At 38.5% G+C, this 20,112-nt stretch overlaps 1 protein-coding gene across 1 annotated transcript in view; it reads right to left on the reverse strand.

The window, feature by feature from the left end:
• Positions 1–3,193, reverse strand: part of LOC149263150 (putative voltage-gated potassium channel subunit beta) — a 149,229-nt gene extending 146,036 nt beyond the window's left edge. Inside the window, exon 1 of the mRNA XM_089425831.1 lies at positions 2,348–3,193. Within this exon, the coding sequence (XP_089281957.1) occupies positions 2,348–2,914 (567 nt within the window). The 5' untranslated portion in view covers positions 2,915–3,193. The remainder of the gene's footprint in view (positions 1–2,347) is intronic.
• Positions 3,194–20,112: the final 16,919 nt, after the last annotated feature.

Here is a 20,112-nt window from a genome sequence, read left to right on the forward strand (position 1 = left end):
ATATTTCGGTATATATATATATATATATATATATATATGTGTGTGTATGTATTATAATTAACACGAGTAATGGAGTACCGGCATCAAGTGAATCACAACCAGCAGTCATAATCGAGTCAATAACTACCTATCTGGATCGGCAGCATCGCCTGCCTCTTGGCATTTACACAACTACGTACAAGTAGCAATGGCTGAATATATATAAAACGTGTCCCCCGTGTCCTATTTCCAGGTTGCTGCGTTTCGTATTGAATAATCGTATTTACGTGTCCTCCGTGTCGCGTGTCCTCGTGTCATGTGACTTAAGTTGGAGTATTTGATAACTAGAGGTACATAGTTGATGCAAGGGGACTGTTTCCATTATGGCATCTTTTCTTGCACCCATGAGCTTGGCTTGGAGTATTGTGCTATCATTTAATGGATTTGGATGGAAGAGACTCACCTCTTCATTTATGTATAGGTTATCATGGCTCATAGAATGGTGCACTCCTCATCTTGCATGTTTTTCTTTGGTGCGTGGATTATTATTGATGAAATGATTACTTGGGTCATGGACTGTTTTACCTCACATGATTTATCACGGAATTATGGCATTGTTCTTGGTATGTTTTCTCATCATTTATAAACAGTAGTCCACTTCTACACATTGTTCTATGGTGATCTGGACCTTGCATTAGTGTTGTGTGATGAGGTGTCGCTCTTGTGGAGAAATGCCCTAGGTCATATGAACATGCTTGGCATAACGGTGGTATAATAAACATATTCATGGTTAATTTTGAAGAGAGCACTACACTTTTGCACAATTAAATGATGATCTAGCCCTCCAAAGGGTGGGACATTGACAATGTGTGGTGATTCTTGGTTCAATTAGAGGAATGCCCTCATTTTTTAAGGCTTCTTTGGCATTGATATGGTATTGGTGTCTTGGAATAGTGTATTCCTTGTTTTAGGAGAATGCCCCTCATGTACACCTCTTTCTACATAGTTCTAGCCCTCTCAGTCACTATGTTTGGCATAATAATGCATCGTTTGGTCATTGGTATCTAGATGCCACTGCTTATTTGGAGGTTCTTGGCATATGGATTGAATTATGATGAGTTAGACTACATCTCCTAGTAGAGTGCTCCATTGATTCCCTCTTCTTGAGCACGTGTATTGGAGGCATGGCACCCTAACTCACACACTCTTTTGGACCCTTGGATTGTGGAGGTTCGGTTGCTGGCACATGGATCTATGCCTCAGCACATTAGGCAAGGAGTCTGATTAGGTCGTAATATATAGATTGAGGTTTCATGCACGTTCTTTGAGGGTATTCTTGTTTTAAGGGGTTGTTTTAACAACCAATGACCACTTTACAGTATATCCATGTAGATCCACCTTATGTGGGATTGATTAGCATGATTTGAGGAGTGTCACATCTTATTGGCACACATGTTGAGGCCACCCTATGTTTGAGGAGTTATTATAAGAACTAATGGACCTGTGCTTGCACACTTATACATGAGATCCACTTTTGGAGGAGATTTGGAGGGGTGTTGTAACTCTTGAGCAGATATCTTTTGATAGAGTGCCCAGATTGTTGCCTGATCACTACCAGTGGATGCAAAATGGCTACGGGATTTCCTAATTGTTGTGATAATAGAAATGCCAACAAATATTGAGTGATTTACGGTGGTTATTGATTCGTCACATTTAAACCCTAACTCTATTTTGATCAACCTTTGGCGGAACACCCCACCTTTATTGCTTGAGTGCTTTGGTTATTTAGGAAGAGTGAAATTAACGAACGTACATGGTGGAGGATCGATCTGTAACCTGAAAATAAAATCAGAATTTGCCAGATCAAGCCAAAATCAGAAATATGAGGTTTTGTTGCACCGGATTCTGGTGGAAAGGTGAATTTTGTTGCGTAGTTATCCTTGTTCACAATGTAACACTGTTGTAAATATAAATGCCAGTCCTTTATTTTAAAACTAACTAAAAGTTAAAAAGACTGGCCTACAGGGTTTGATTGGATGAAAAAGCCTTCCACAAAATTTACAACATGGTAATGATGGGATGAAGTGGTAAGCTGTTCATCAGGATTTCATTCTCTATGTTGTCTAACCCCTTCACTCGTATGACATGACTGAGATTCAAGAGGAGAGTCGAGTGCAAGTCTCCCACAATTTTAACATAATAGTTATCCCTCATACTTGGCAGCTTGGCAAAATAAAATTTGATCGTTACCCCTCAAAATTGACAGCTCAACAAAAGGCAATTTGCTCTTTGGTGTGGAGCACCTCGAGGCATGTTTTTGAAAAGAAACTCCCAATGGGATTAAAAACACAAAAGCAAAAGGCGTTACCTTGTCCCTTCCAAACAAATTATACTTGGGCTGCTCAACCTGTGGCCCGACCATGCCGAGGCGCTTGGCAATCCTCCATGCTTCCACAATCATTTCCTTGGGCCACATGCTGGTACCCCAATAGAGGGTCCACCCCTGATCGATGATAAAATTGATAGCCCTCACTGTCTCCTCCAGGGGCGTCCCCCCCTCATCAGGTCTATGGCAGAACAACACATCCACATACTCCACCTGCAGTCTCCTCAACGAGGCCTTTGTCCCTTCAATCAAGTGCTTCCTGGACAGCCCCACATCGTTGGGCCCATCCCCCCCGTTGAAAATCTTGGTAGAAATCACGATATCAGAACGCTTCCATCCCAGTTCTTTGATGGCCTGACCCATGATTTCCTCTGCCCTGCCACCTGCATAAACCTCGGCGTTGTCGAAGAAATTGATGCCATGTTCTCTGCAGCATGACAGCAACGTCTTGGCTTCTTCAAGGCCTATTTGAATGCCGAAACTGATCCATGCACCATATGATAACCTGCTCACCTTGAGGCCCGTGAGTCCCAGGTTCCTGTACTCCATTTCGATTGCCTATGTCGATTACAATTCCTCAAATTATACAGACAGTCAATTATTCAAACCATACAATAATCAACAGCAAGTAAATATCGGTGCCTATGGCTGTTATTTCAGGGGATCAAAGCATGACAGACATGAAGAAGTATCAGTGCCAAGTGGTAGATCAATGGAAATGGGGTTGCAGGAGATTAGAGATCTCATCCTCCCACGAAGGATTATCGATATGGTTATTGACCGTGAATATGAATTACCCTCTACCAGATTAACTAGCATTTGCACCAAATGTTGCAAAAGAAACGCCGTAAGGCATAAATTGAGGAACAATAGCAAAATGTGAATGGTCATTGAAAGTAAGGATTTATAGAAAAGATTGAAAGCAAGGGTGGAAGATTGAGTTACATTTGCAGCTATATCCTTAAGTTACTTGTGAGTATTCTGAATATGGATCTTTTGTAAATAAAAATAGTCTCATGTATCCATTATCCATGTAGTTGCTATGGTTTATGTGAACGTGTTATGGTCTATTATTTTAAGGTTTATTGTTTTTAGTTTTAAAACAAGTTTGAGGGATACAAGATTGCAAAACATACGATATTTTTTTTTCATTTATGCTATTTTTCCATATTCTACCTATTTATAGCATTGCTTTTGCTTTTTGACATCTGGGGCAATTGAGGAATAATCATGAAATCTAGAAGGTTATTGAAAATAATAATTAATAAACAAGATTGCATGTAAAGGTGGAATATAAAGTTAAATGATTTACATTAGGTGAAATTTACAGAGAGTATAATGTTTGTAACAAAGATTGCTTCTTGATCATCAAAGATGCTTTTTTAAGTTTAAATAAAAAATTACAAGTACTAGATTGTAATGGAAGAGGTGAAAAGAAAATATAACATTGTGAATAACATCATGGTTGTCATTCCATATTTGAAATTTCTTCAAAACTTGTTGGAGACATCAGAGAATTGAAGAAGATGTAATGAACCTACAAATTGTATATTTCATTCAAATTATGTAGAAGTATTATTAATATTTCAAATATGTAAATTAATTTATGGAAAAGGAAAAAATAAACAAATTTGTATGAATTCTTGAGGAATTTTAATAGTAGAATAGTTTCTTCATCTTCACCCTCTTCCATGTCTCAACCCACATCTGATGTAGTGTACAATCCACTTTCAAATATGTAAATTAATTTAGGGAAAAAGAAATAATAAATGAATTTTTATGAATTCTCGAGGAAATTAAAATAGTAGAAGAGTTTATGCATCTTCACCCTTAGCCACCCCTTCCATGATGATGGCACTATGTCTCAACTCACATCTGATGTAGTGTACAATCCACTAACCATAATACTTTCAACTGATTTAGGATTTGAATTCACATTCTAAACCAAATAAAAATATTTCACGACTGAATCTACCAAGCAAGGAGGTGGAAGATCCAAACCATTTGGTATAGGAAAATACTTGGTGATGAAAAAGGATAAAAACATCTTGGTGCTTGGAAGTAACCATTGCATTGGGGAACCAAAATACGAGGAGAAAAGACAACTGAGAGAATCTGAAAGTAATGCACTTTTACGCATGTAAGGTCTTACGGTGTAGGTACCATGGTCTTTTTTCTACTTTGCGTTGTCACTAGATGCAATGTAAACATAGTAAACACAAACCATTTGGTTATTATCATTTCAATAGTTCATCTTATGACTTTGTTTCATTTTAGTGGGTAAATATGCATTCGAGCAAAATCCTGATAAGTTAGTAACCCTCAGTGGAGACGCCCGGTTTGATGGGTTTATATGCATTATGATTATTATCACAAACCCTTCACTGATGAAGGGAAAGAAATAGTTGAAGGAAACTAATGACAAACATACAACTTTATTTTTGCTTATATGCATGTATATATTTTTTAACAATGACTATATGATGTTACATATTTTTTGATAGGCCATGGACTTCACTGTGGTCGGTTATAACTTATATATATATAGATATGCACTTGGTGAGGATGGTCTGCGCCCTTAAAGCAAGTAACAATTTTTGGCTACTACAATATGTAATTTTCATCATCTTTTTTTCCTTTTTGGAAAAACATATATAAACCACCTGTAAATTTTCATTGTTTAAGTTGCATTTTCACCTGTATATAAAATGGATTCAACGTGTTCAAAATTTACTTTTTTTAAACTACTTTATTTGTATATAAGTTAATATAAGATTATGTTATTTCATATTTCCTATGGACATCTAAATTTTTACCACTTCTCCTTAGTATGAACACTATTATTGATATTTTATAATACTTTTAATTAAACAAACCAAACACACATATCTCAAATACCCAATTTCAACAGTCAGCGATTTGATTTTCACACAAAAATCAAAGTATACAAGATATATAAAAACTGGGAGTTTCAGTCGACTGAAAACCGAGTGCGGAAGATGCTTGCAGGATACTCAAACTTTTATCCTCTGCGATTAATCACTTCGATAATCACAAATACCCAGTTTCAAAATCCGGCTATTTGCTTTTCACACAAAAATCAAGATACTCAACCAAGAAAAAAAACAATTGTTGATGATGGTTTTTTTCTAAAGTTGTTTATTTAACTTATAGTGGTCCTTTTGTTAAGCCACTACACTATGAGAGAGATCGATATGCCATTAAAAGCATCCTAAATTTGCATATGGCTTCATTCACACCCTCTCAATAATTTTAAAGATTTTATGATTGGGGAGCAAAGCTGTGAACCCCTGAATAAACCCTTCAACAATGCACAGGAGACTAGCATCCAATTAAACTCACATGCTCTGCCCCACTCACTTATTGTACCCTGATTTCAACCTTGCTCTATCAATTAGACAACACACAGTACATAGAACTACACAAGCAACAAAAGTAATAAAATTAGACCATGGCTGCACCGAAGCTTGAAGATATCAGCCATCGTCCAAAACAACAACTAAATGCGCTGGATTACTGCATCAACTCCAATCCACCGTGGCGTAATATTTCTAAGAATCTTATCTCTTCTACTTTGTTTTCTCCTCTTTCAACCTAAAGAAATGTTTAGGTAAGTCGAGAGCATTTTTCTATGCTCTGTTTTTGGGATAGGCCTCTCAGTTTCTAGCAGTGTGAGAATCAATGCTTTTTTTATAGTCAGTATGCTTGCTTCCAATGGCTTAAAATAGACCTGGGAAAATAGCTATCTATTGAAGACCGTAAAGAGTTCATAAATATCATTAAAAACACATTTAAAAAACAACTAATTAAATAGTAATTGAATATAAATTATTGCTGGAGAAAATTACAAAACTGACTTTTACCATATCTAAACAAAAAATACTAATAATAGTGGTTGACATGGAGTTGAACTTCCTTTAACTATAAATAAAATAGGTTAACACATTATTACAAATATGGTTAAACTAGAAAACACATTATTACAAATATAGTAAAACGATAATAAATAACAATACCAATAGCAAATTGTCCAATGCAAAACATCTTCGAAGAGAGGATCCACTATCATGCTCTTTAACACAAATAAAATCAATACCGTTCATGAGATTCGAATTTCTGGAAAGTCTTGTCACCCCCCAATTTCAACAACACGGTTTCTTTCAATGACACGTATTTCTGCTCTAGATTCTCATCCTTTCAAACCCTCCAGTTTTGCTAAAAATTGCTTCTACCTTTCTTCCTCCCCCACCCTGCACTGTGGTATTTGGATTTCCATGGTTTGGAGGGCAAGAGCTATCTCAAGCAAGCAGTATATCACAGCCATTTCTCTATCATTTAAATAATGTAGAAACACATTTAATGTCCAAACATTGAACATAGGGAAATCTTGACATGATGGGTTGGGAGCTCCCACAAACTAAAACCAGTCGCAGAGTTTTAGAGGATGGAAAGCCCTTCAATCTCTTTCCTCTTTTTTCTTTTTTACACAGATTTCAATATGATGGTTTCTCCACTGAATTAACTGAAAGCGTGTAAAGAATTGGACCATGATGAAATTGACATAATACTACACAAATTTCAATCTGATGGTTTCTCCACTGACAAAGAAACATTTCTCCATGTTAAATTTCTAAATAGGAATCAAGTGCTACACTACGGTAGTGAAAAAATCTCCCAGTAAGTGTTTCATGCTGCACGACCATTTCTCACTTTAATACAAAATAAATTTAGTAGAAAGACTCTTGGCTGGGGTCTATTAAGAAACCCTAATCGTACATGGGTTGGAACCCCAACTCAGACCTAGAGAAAGACAATCAAAGCGTCAAGGACATGAACCTGACAGCCATAAGATAATGGGACCGCATACCCAAAATTCGGTGCCTAGAGTTTTAAGCGGTCAAACCTAACAATCCATAGAAGAAAAAACAAATATTAGCAGAATTCATGGTTGGGTAGGGCGGCATAAAGCCCTAAATAAATAACAAAAGTGAAAGGAACGAGTTGGGGAATTCAATTTGCTGGCTAATGGATTTTCCCAATCTCCAAAAGGAGAATTTGTGTTCTTGGAATCAACTTACTGTAAGGAAGTATAGTAACCCTCACCAGGAAGTAGGGTATTATCCTTGTGCAACCGTACACAAGTATGTAAAGAAAACCTTTTCGTTACTGTAGTTAGAAATAAAATAACCTATATCAACCAAATACCTAAATGAATAAGGGACATAGAAACAAACTACCTTTGCTATTAGTTGGTTTTACAAAACTAAATGACACATCTCTCATAGCTGCAAAGTAAAACCACCTCTGGAAGATGGGAGAAGCTACATGGCAGAAGGCAGAGGTAGTTATAACCCCACTAACGACAATCTGTAATTAAGAGAAACGAATCTCTGTGTAAATTCTATTATAACCCCACTAACGGAAATCTATAATTTTGTAGTGAGTAAACATCGACATATGACAAATTTTTACATAAATACAGCTCTTGTTAAACAGGATCACTCCGTTTAGTTGATATTTCTATGCTGTGTTCAATGGGATCTATGAGATCGTTGGGAATCTTTTCGGTGGGTTATGGAAGTAGAGGCACTCAGCCAGGTGCGTGGTTTCATAGACTGTTGCAAGTCAATTTCTGATGTTGTGGTACCAATAGCAAACTGTCCAATGTAAAACATCTTCGAGGAGAGGCTCCACTATCATGCTCTTTAATCCAAATAAAATCAATACCGTTCATGAGATTCCAATTTCTGGAAAGTCTTGTCACCTACCAATTTCAACAACACGGTTTCCTTCAATGACGCATATTTCTGCTCTAGATTCTACTCCTTTCAAACCCTCCAGTTCTGCTAAAAAATGCTTGTACTTTTCTTCCCCCCTCACCCTGCACTGTGGTATTTGGATTTCCATGGTTTGGAGGGAAAAAGTTGTCTCAAGCAACCAGTATATCACAACCATTTCTCTATCGTTTAAATAATGTAGAAACACATTTATTGTCCAAAAATTGAACAGAGGGAAATCTTGACATGATGGGTTGGGAGCTCCCACAAACTAAAACCAGTCACAGAGTTTTAGAGGATGGAAAGCCCTTCAATATCTTTCCTATTTTTTCTTTTTTACACAGATTTCAATATGATGGTTTCTCCACTGAATTAACTGAAAGCGTGTAAATAATTGGACCATGATGAACTTTATAGAATACTACACAGATTTCAATCTGATGGTTTCTCCACTGACAAAGAAACATTTCTCCATGTTAAATTTCCAAATAGGAATCAAGTGCTACACTATGGTAGTGAAAAAATCTCCCACTAAGTGTTTCAGGCTGCACGACCATTTCTCATTTTAATACAAAATAGATTTAGTAGAAAGACTCTTGGCTGGGGTTTATTAAAAAACCCTAATCGTACATGGGTTGGAACCCCAATTCAGACCTAGAGAAAGACAATCAAAGCGTCAAGGACAGGAACCTGGCAGCCATAAGATAATGGGACCACATACCCAAAATTTTGTGCCTAGAGTTTTAAGCGGTGAAACCTAACAATCCATAGAAGAAAAAACAAAGATTAGCACTATTCATGGCTGGGTAGGGCAGCATAAAGCCCTAAATAAATAAAAAAAGTTAAAGGAACGAGTTGGGAAATTCAATTTGCTGGCCAATGGATTTCCCCAATCTGCAAAAGGAGAATTCATGTTCTTGGAATCAACTTACTGTAAGGAAGTACAATAACCCTCACCAAGAAGTAGGGTATTATCCTTGTGCAACTGTACATAAGTCTCTAAGAAAACCTTTGCGTTACTTTAGTTCGAAATAAAATAAACTATATCAACCAAATACCTAAATGAATAAGGGACATAGAAACAAATTACCTTTGCTATTAGCTAGTTTTCTAGAACTAAATGACACATCTCTCATAGCTGCAACGTAAAACCACCTCTGGAAGATGGGAGACGCTGCATGGCAGAAGGAAGAGGTAGTTATAACCCCACTAACGACAATTTGTAATTGAGAGAAACGAATCTCTGTGTAAATTCTATTATAAACCCACTAACGGCAATCTGTAATTTTGTAGTGAGTAAACATCGACATATGACAAATTATTACATAAATACAGCTCTTGTTCAATAGGATCACTGGGTTTAGCTGATATTTCTATGGTGTGTTCAATGGAATCTCTGAGATCATTGGAAATCTTTTCGGTGGGTTATGGAAGTAGAGGCGCTCAGGCAGGTGTGTGGTTTCAGAGACTGTTGCGACTCAATTTCTGACATTGTGGTACCAATAGCAAACTGTCCAATGTAAAACATCTTCGAGGAGAGGCTCCACTATCATGCTCTTTAACGCAAATAAAATCAATACCGTTCATGAGATTCGAATTTCTGGAAAGTCTTGTCACCTCCCAATTTCAACAACACGGTTTCCTTCAATGACGCATATTTCTACTCTAGATTCTACTCCTTTCAAACCCTCCAGTTCTACTAAAAACTGCTTGTACTTTTCTTCCTCCCTCACCTTGCACAGTGGTATTTGGATTTCCATGGTTTGGAGGGGAAGAGCTGTCTCAAGAAACCAGTATATCATAGCCATTTCTCTATCATTTAAAAAAGGTAGAAACACATTTACTGTCCAAACATTGAACAGAGGGAAACTTGACATGATGGGTTGGGAGCTCCCATAAACTAAAACCAGTCACAGAGTTTTAGAGGATGGAAATCCCTTCAATCTCTTTCCTCTTTTTTCTTTTTTACACAGATTTCAATCTGATGGTTTCTCCACTGACAAAGAAACATTTCTCCATTTTAATTTCCAAATAGGAATCAAGTGCTACACTATGGTAGTGAACAAATCTCCCACTAAGTGTTTCAGGCCGCACAACCATTTCTCACTTTAATACAAAATAAATTTAGTGGAAAGACTCTTGGCTGGGGTTTATTAAGAAACCCTAATCGTACATGGGTTGGAACCCCAATTCAGACCTAGAGAAAGACAATCGAAGCGTCAAGGATAGGAACCTGGTAGCCATAAGATAATGGGACCGCATACCCAAAATACTGTGCCTAGAGTTGTAAGTGGTCAAACCTAACAATCCATAGAAGAAAAAACAAAGATTAGCAGAACTCATGGCTTGGTAGGGCGGCATAAAGCCCTAAATAAATAACAAAAGTGAAAGGAACGAGTTGGGAAATTCAATTTGCTGGCCAATGGATTTTCCTAATCTGCAAAAGGAGAATTTGTGTTCCTAGAATCAACTATCTGTAAGGAAGTACAGTAACCCTCACCAGGAAGTAGGATATTATCCTTGTGCAACCGTACATAAGTCTATAAAGAAAACCTTTGCGTTACTGCAATTCGAAATAAAATAACCTATATCAACCAAATACCTAAATGAATAAGGGACATAGAAACAAGTTACCTTTGCTATTAGATGGTTTTACAAAACTAAATGACACATCTCTCATAGCTATAGAGTAAAACCACCTCTGGAAGATGGGAGAAGTTGCATGGTAGAAGGTAGAGGTAGTTATAACCCCACTAACGGCAATCTTTAATTAAGAGAAACAAATCTATGTGTAAATTCTATTATAACCCCACTAACGACAATCTGTAATTTTGTAGTGAGTAAACATCGACATATGACAATTTTTTACATAAATACAGCTCTTGTTCAACAGATCACTGGGTTTAGCTGATATTTCTATGCTATGTTCAATGGGATCTTTGAGATCATTGGGAATCTTTTCGGTGGGTTATGGAAGTAGAGGCACTCAGCCAGGTGCGTTGTTTCAGAGACTGTTGCGACTCAATTTCGGACGTTGGGGGCGCCACCTTAATAAATCGTGTATATTTTGTTTCCTCCCGAAGAGGCACATCCCCATATTCACTCCCAAAAAGCATGTTGGAGTGGTCCCTTAGGAAATTTGTATAATGCCCTCAAACCAGGGGCCTTCATAACTGGGCTCCCTGGTGCGCGCCTCTACTTCTGTAACCCACCTTGAATTTTGTCAATGCCACTGAAAGCAACCCTGTAAAACCACTTCCCATCCAACGAGGACTATGAGTGACAGAATATCAACAAAGATAAGCCGAAAAAGAGAAGAAATGGGTATCAATATCGAACTCCAATCTCTTTCCTCTTTTTTCTTTTTTACACAGATTTCAATCTGATGGTTTCTCCACTGACAAAGAAACATTTCTCCATTTTAATTTCCAAATAGGAATCAAGTGCTACACTATGGTAGTGAACAAATCTCCCACTAAGTGTTTCAGGCCGCACAACCATTTCTCACTTTAATACAAAATAAATTTAGTGGAAAGACTCTTGGTTGGGGTTTATTAAGAAACCCTAATTGTACATGGGTTGGAACCCCAATTTAGACCTAGAGAAAGACAATCGAAGCGTCAAGGATAGGAACCTGGTAGCCATAAGATAATGGGACCGCATACCCAAAATATTGTGCCTAGAGTTGTAAGTGGTCAAACCTAACAATCCATAGAAGAAAAAACAAATATTAGCAGAACTCATGGCTTGGTAGGGCGGCATAAAGCCCTAAATAAATAACAAAAGTGAAAGGAATGAGTTGGGAAATTCAATTTGTTGGCCAATGGATTTTCCTAATCTGCAAAAGGAGAATTTGTGTTCCTAGAATCAACTATCTGTAAGGAAGTACAGTAACCCTCACCAGGAAGTAGGGTATTATCCTTATGCAACCGTACATAAGTCTGTAAAGAAAACCTTTGCGTTACTGCAGTTCGAAATAAAATAACCTATATCAACCAAATACCTAAATGAATAAGGGACATAGAAACAAGTTACCTTTGCTATTAGATGGTTTTACAAAACTAAATGACACATCTCTCATAGCTGTAGAGTAAAACCACCTCTGGAAGATGGGAGAAGTTGCATGGTAGAAGGTAGAGGTAGTTATAACCCCACTAACGACAATCTTTATTTAAGAGAAACAAATATATGTGTAAATTCTATTATAACCCCACTAACGGCAATCTGTAATTTTGTAGTGAGTAAACATCGACATATGACAATTTTTTACATAAATACAGCTCTTGTTCAATAGATCACTGGGTTTAGCTGATATTTCTATGCTATGTTCAATGGGATCTTTGAGATCATTGGGAATCTTTTCGGTGGGTTATGGAAGTAGAGGCACTCAGCCAGGTGCGTGGTTTCAGAGACTGTTGCGACTCAATTTCGGACGTTGGGGGCGCCACCTTAATAAATCGTGTATATTTTGTTTCCTCCCGAAGAGGCACATCCCCATATTCACTCCAAAAAAGCATGTTGGAGTGGTCCCTTAGGAAATTTGTATAATGCCCTCAAACTAGGGGCCTTCATAACTGGGCTCCCTGGTGCGCGCCTCTACTTCTGTAACCCACCTTGAATTTTGTCAATGCCACTGAAAGCAACCCTGTAAAACCACTTCCCAGCCAACGAGGACTATGAGTGACAGAATATCAACAAAGATAAGCCGAAAAAGAGAAGAAATGGGTATCAATATCGAACTCCAATTAGAACACCCAAGTTAATAAAAAAAGCCTAAAATCTCTTTAGGAAAGAATCCCACCCATGCTATTGAATGAGAGTTGGACTGCTGAATTGGAATTATTGTCTACAACAAAATGGACGCAGATACAAACCTTAACCCTTATTCCTCTCCTATTATCTCTGACTAATGAGCGCGATATGGGAAAACCTCGTATAAAATATTGTTAGGAATTGTAACAGAATAACTAGCAATTGCCCCAAAAGGTGCAAAAAGCGGTCGTAGGCTTGTTAATTTGGAAAATTTGTATAAGAAACGTATTTATAGACATGTATGCTATATGTTTTGCATTTTCGAAAGTAGCAAGGTCAACTTTTGAAGATGAAAATTTGTTAATTTGGAAAATCTGTATAAGATAGGTATTTATATACATGTATGCCATATGTTTTGCATTTTCGAAAATAGCAAGGTCAACTTTTGAAGACTAAAAGTGATGCATTAAATCTGGCCTTTAATTGAATTTAACTATTATCCATGCCCCAATTGAAAACTATAAAAATTATATTTATATTTTGTTTTAACATTTATACATTTTAATTTAAAATAAAGCTATTGTTTAGTAGTGTTATAAATTATTTTATTTTATGTAAAATAATGTACCCGTTCATTCTCTCTTCTTTTTTTCACCTTTTAACTTTCATCATAACATTTAAAGTTTATATTATAATAAATATAAAATATAATTAACTAATTAACATAATTTATAATTATTGTTTAAATATAAATCCATAAACTCAGTGTAACACCACTATTCTGTAATATTGCATGTGATGTCTAATCTAATTATACCAATGTGCATGGGCACAAATTCAACAAGATTCATTTCCGGCATTGAAAAAATATAAAAAACTTTTTATTATAAGTTTTAATCTTCTTACCACATGGATATTTGGAACCCTCAAAATAATTAATTGGAAAACTACTATTTATTTTGGCCCATTAATTTTTTTTTATTATAAGTTTTAATCTTCTTATTGCGTGGATATTTGGAACTCTCAAAATAATTAATAGGAAAACTACTATCTATTTGGGCCTGATAAATAAAACTTACTATTTATTTGGGCCTGCTGTAAAGCAAAACTTGACTATTTATTTAAATATGATATAAAATGCATTTATATCTTTTATTATTTAATAAAGATTATATAGTGGCATTGTAAGTGACTATTTATTTAAACATGATATAAAATGCATTTATATATTTTTTTTTTATTTAATAAAGATTATATAGTGGAATTGTAAGTTAGGTAAAACTTGATTATTAATTTAAATATGATATAAAATGCATTTATATATATATTTTTAATACAAATTGCTATATAGTGGCATTGTAAGTTAAAACATGAGCTTACATATTTAACTTTCCATTAAAGTTTCACCCTAATGCCCATAATTTTAGTCATGGGCAAATTTTATGCTTAAGAATTTAGATTAGTACATAATAGTAACATAATAAATATGTGTCAAAAACTCCAGCCTCCCACATTTCAAAATAATATTACCAAGAAAGAATAAGAGGAATAATAAAAAACTCTAGCCTCCCCCACTTTAAAATAATATTACCAGGAAAGAAAGAATACAAAAGAATAATAAGTCTATGTAAAAAAAAGAATAATAAGTCTATGTAAAAAACTCGAGCCTCCCGGACTGATCGCGCGCGCTGGAGATGGAGCTCCCCCGCCTCTGTAACCCTTGACCGCCCCCGTTCGAGCTTGGCAGCCTTGCTGCCGGGCTTGCTGGCCCTTACGGGCTTCCCCTGCTGCGCCCCCCTCACTGATCTGCTTCCTGGGCCTCCTGCCTGCTTCTTGCTGCTCGAGCTTCCCTGAGGGCAGCCCTCTGCTGCGCCTCTCTTTCCTGGGGCTCCTGCCCCTCCTTTTCTTTCCTCCTGCCGAGCGATCCAGCTCGATGGATCTTCATGCCTCTTCTCAACCCGATTTTGAGAAAGCCTTTGCTTCTCTCGTCCCTGAGAACAACTCTGAAAGGATCCGACCTTCTGCCTCTAAATTTATCAAAAAACTTGATGAAATCCCGGAAATCCCTCTTCCTCTTTCTCTCCCAAGGAGATCGGCTGTAGCCTTAGCTGAACGGGGATTGGTTGGCCAGTTTACGGGGCTATGGCCCTCCCCTCGAACCGTCCAACGTTGGGTGGAGAGAAATTGGAATGCCATGGTCCAGGGGAAAATTGCCATAAGGTTCTGTGGAAGAGGTTTTTTCACCTTTCTCTTCGAATCAGTGGAGGATCGCAACCTAATTTTCAGGAATGGGCCGTACTTCATGGACACAAGAGGCCTCTATCTCAATCGTTGGACCCCGGATTTCGATCCAGAAATGGATGTACCCAACGCAGTTCCTGTATGGGTTCGCCTTCCGCACCTGCCGCTTCACTGCTGGGCTGATGAAACTGTTCGGGCGATTGGAAATGCAATAGGTAAATATGTGGACAGATCTGAACCAAAGGAAAATATGTATGCATGTGCGAGGATCTGTGTTGAGGTAGACTTGGGCAAAGGTCTTCCAGAAGCTGTTAAACTCAGAGTGGACCAGTGGACGCATATTCAACAGGTGGACTATGAACAACTTCCCTTCAAGTGTAAGGTATGTCATGAGTACGGTCATTTTGCTAATAGATGTCCTAAATCTAAATCTGAAACCAATATCAATAACTCTGGAACTCATGAGGAAGCATGGGAAATAGTAAGGAAAAAGAAGAAACCAAACCCCCCCCCTGAGCCTGAGGCGCCTCACTCCGGAACCCCTCCCTCCCCCCCTGTCTTCCCTTCGTCCTCCAACCCCTTTGGATCCCTTGCTTCAGAGGACCACCCTTCTCCCCCACCCTCCCCCAAAGGCCCCAGAATCTCTCCCTCCTCCCCTCACCAAGCTTCCCCCCCGCAATCAGTGGAAAGGAATTTATCCAAAAATAAATCGAAAATGCCCGATGATGGCCCTCATCCTGATCAACCAGTGTTGACCTGTATTGATCCCTTACTGATCGCCCCGAATCCATCTCAGCCAGCCCATGGAAATCAGCCCATCAGAATTACCAGAAGTTCCTCCAAGGACCTTGGTGCATCCGGTGATACCCTTAAGAAATCTGGACCAGGCAGAAAATCAGCCAAGCAGCATCGGGAAGAAAGCACGCAAAAGGACATAGCTTTAGGGTTACAAACCCCCATGGATTCCTTCATTATAGGCTCTCAAGAGAAAGACACAGCAGCTAAAGAATTTGAGAGGCGAGCACCTCCTCGCTCGAACTTTTTATGACGAAGCTCTTATCTTGGAACAGCAGGGGTATGGGGCACCCCTCTAAATCAGCCGCCCTAAGAGACCTTCTTCATTCAGAAAGACCTGAAATTGTTCTAATTAAGGAAACCAAGCAAAATCAGATTGATATGCAGTTAATCATAGAAGCTCAAAATTCCTTTATAGGGATCAGTAGTAATTCCAGAGGAGCTTCTGGAGGAATCACCACCATGTGGAATAAGCAGCAATGGAATTGCAAATCCTCTGTCCTCAATCCAAATTGGATTAGAACCAACCTCGTCAACAAGGAAGAAAGTTGGGATTTAATTATTTACAATGTCTATATTCCCAACCATTTCCGGGAAAAAGAACAATGCTGGAATGAATTGAAGCAGGAAATAGACAAGGAACAGAACTCAAATGTTATCCTTGCTGGAGATCTTAATTTAATTCTCCATGCTAATGAGAAAAGGGGGGGCGTCTTCAACCCCGACCCTTTCAGAAGGCAGCTGGAAATTATCATGGCTGAACACGAATTGATGGACATCATTCCTAAAAATAGAAAATACACTTGGAACAATAGACGTCTGGGACCAGGTAACATTATGGAAAGGCTGGACAGAATTTTGGTTAATGTTACCCTTCTTTCCTCCTTTGCAGCAGGTCACACCAAAATTCTTAGCGCCACAGCCTCTGATCATTTTCCCATTTTATTAACGTTGGAATCTCACGCTAATTTGGGACCAATCCCTTTCAGATACAATCCATTGTGGAGAGATAGCATCGAGGCCGAGTCAATTATAGAAGATACCTGGAAGAATCACGTGGAAGGTTCTCCAAACTACATTTGGGAAACCAAAATTCGAAACACTAGGAAAGCTCTTAAGGATTGGGCAAAAGTCAGTTACCAAGAACTAGAAAAAATAAAAGAAAAAATGCAGCAGAGTTTGGAAGATATTCACAAACAAATAGAAGATCATGGATACACAAATCAACTAAAAAGTAAGGAATGGGAAGTGCAGGGACAGCTAACTCAAATTAAGAGGGCGGAAGAAATCAAATGGAGGCTCAAGTCGCGAGAAATATGGCTAAAGGAAGGCGATAAAAATACGGCATACTTCCATAAGCAGGCTACAGTAAAAAAATCAAGGAACATTGTTACTACTATTACAGATAGTCAAGGTAACCAGCATGATGATCAGGAAGCTATTAAAAGAGCTGCCTTCCAACATTACAAGTGCCTTCTCACTGAAAATCAAAGCGCCATGGACTATTCGGCCTTTCTTCGGCACCTCCCAGGGAAAATCTCTGCTGAGGAAAATGAGAGGATGAACAGCGATATAACTGAGGAAGAGATAAGAAAAGCAATCTGGACTCTTCAACCAGACAAATCTCCAGGTCCAGATGGCTTTACTATTAATTTTTACAGGGACCATTGGCATTTGATAAAGAAAGATCTTGTAAAAATGATGAAAGGAATCCAAAGAAAAAAGAAAATGGGGGGTTTTACAAATTCAACTTTTCTTGCCCTCATTCCCAAGGAAACCAGGCCCACTTCCTTCTCGAGATTTAGACCAATCTCCTTGTGCAACACTTCTTATAAGATTTTTGCAAAAATCATAGCAGCTAGACTCCAGCCTCTGCTTCCTTCCATCATATCTGAAAATCAGGGGGGTTTCATGACCAATAGGCAAATTCACGACTCCATCTCTTTGGTTCAAGAAGCTATTCACTCTAGCACCTCTAGACAAGAGAAAGGTTTCGTCCTCAAGCTTGATTTAGCCAACGCTTTTGACCGAGTAAGACACTCCTTCTTGTACGCTGTCATGAGAAAAATGGGTTTTAATTCTGACTTCATAAGCACCATTGCCGCTTGCATCTCTGGTCCCTGGATCTCGCCTCTCATAAATGGTCGCCCTTGTGAAGCTTTTCAATCTTCAAGAGGACTAAGGCAAGGCTGCCCTCTCTCACCCTATCTATTCATCTTGATGGCTGAATCCCTCAGCAGCAACCTTGATTACAACAGAAGAGTCGGCCTCATCTCTGGTATCAAGTTTGGGAATGGAGTCAAAAATATCAATCATTCACAATTTGCTGATGATACCCTGCTCATTGGCGGGGCCTCCACCACAATAGCAAGGCGTTTCAAAAACCTCCTCGATCAATTTATGGAGTGCTCTGGAGGAGAAGTTAACTTTCAGAAAAGCTGCATCTATGGATGGAACATCTCTAATCAAACAGCTCACAATATTGCCAATATCTTTGGAGTAGCCTATAAAGAAAACTGGGATCACTTCACCTATCTTGGGATGCCGGTCACCCTGGGTGCTCTCAAAGCGTCCACCTGGAATGAAATAATCGACAAAGTCAAAAGGAAGATTCAGCAATGGGGTACCCAATGGCTTAACCCAGCGGGCAGACTTATCCTGCTTAAATCAGGTATTTCCTCCTTACCTTTATATCGCTTCACTCTTTACCAAGCTCCTGCTTCGTTTCATAACAAGCTAGAAGTTGCACTCCGCAATTTTTTATGGCAAGGAGGGAAAAAAGAAAAAAATAGATACAATCTGGTCAACTGGAAAAATGTAATTCAATCTCCAGACAGAGGTGGATTGGGAATCAGAACGCCCAAGATTCTGAATCTCGCCTTTGGGATTAAAATGGCTTGGAGACTTATAAGTGAACCAAAAGCCTGGTGGAAACAGGTCTTTGAATGCAAATATCTTTCGGACCATAGACAAAGACTTCTTGAATCTGATATTCCTATAAGAGATTCCACCAAAATTTGGCAACTTTGCAAGAAAGCAATCCCCACTCTTATTCAAAACACCTCAAAGATTCCGGGGGGTGGAAGCAGTATCAATTATGCCACTGACAAAATCATGGGCCTCCAACCATTAAACACTGTTGAAGATGCCATTCCCATCATCCTTTACCTTCATAGCAAAGGCCTTCAAAGGCTGGACCAAATCTCAAAATGGGATGCTGAGAGCGGTGCTTGGCTTAGCTGGGAATTCCCATTTATTCCCCCAAACTTGGATTCAAGCTTCCAAGTTCTTCTTAAAAATCTTCAAAACAGAGCCCCTATAAAAAAAGGAGCATTAGATGGGCTTAGATGGGATCCCACGGGTTCAGGTTACCCCATCAAATCCGGTTACCAATTCCTCTGCAATAATACTTATCAGGCTCCCATCTGGAATCATTGGAAAATAATTTGGAATTCTGAGGCAATCCCAAAGGTCAAATTCTTCATCTGGCTGCTGCTCAAGGGTAGAATTCTCACCTCGGAAAATTTGAGAAAGAGAGGGATACATGGTCCCTCAATCTGTCCTAACTGCTGCTCCGAGGAGGAAACCATCCACCACCTATTTCTTGATTGTGCCTTTGCGAAGAAATGCTGGAACATCATGGCCAACCTGGGCAGCATAACTTGGCATCCCCAGCAAAACATTGCTGAGACAATTCAACACTGGAGAAGGAATTGTCCTTGGAAAGATAAGCGAAGCAAGATTGTTAAAAGAACCTGGGACATCATCCCCCACAACCTCCTCTGGAAAATCTGGCTCACTAGAAACAAGAAAATATTCCAAAATAAAGAAGGCAATATCTGGGAAACATGTAGCAGCGCTCACCTTCTGGCTCAGGAGACGATGATTGTTAAATGCTCAGGAATAACTAAAGCAACTGATTATACAATTGAAGAGCGGATCATGATCAGGCATATTCTAGGCAATCCAAGCCATCATCAGAGAATTCAGAGAAAAGTCATGAAACTCAATCATAAGACCAAAGAATGGGAAATAAGGCTACCATCTCAGGAATTTAAAAGATGGCTAACGAGTAATAATTGTCCAATCCTATTCTTTGACGGAGCCTCCAAGTCCAACCCAGGACCAGCAGGTGCAGGAGGTATTATTTTAGGCGAATCA

Source organism: Pinus tabuliformis, chromosome 6 (genome assembly GCF_031772625.1).
Source record: "Pinus tabuliformis cultivar Carrire ecotype Pingquan chromosome 6, CPIR1, whole genome shotgun sequence".
Classification (NCBI taxonomy): Eukaryota; Viridiplantae; Streptophyta; class Pinopsida; order Pinales; family Pinaceae; genus Pinus; species Pinus tabuliformis.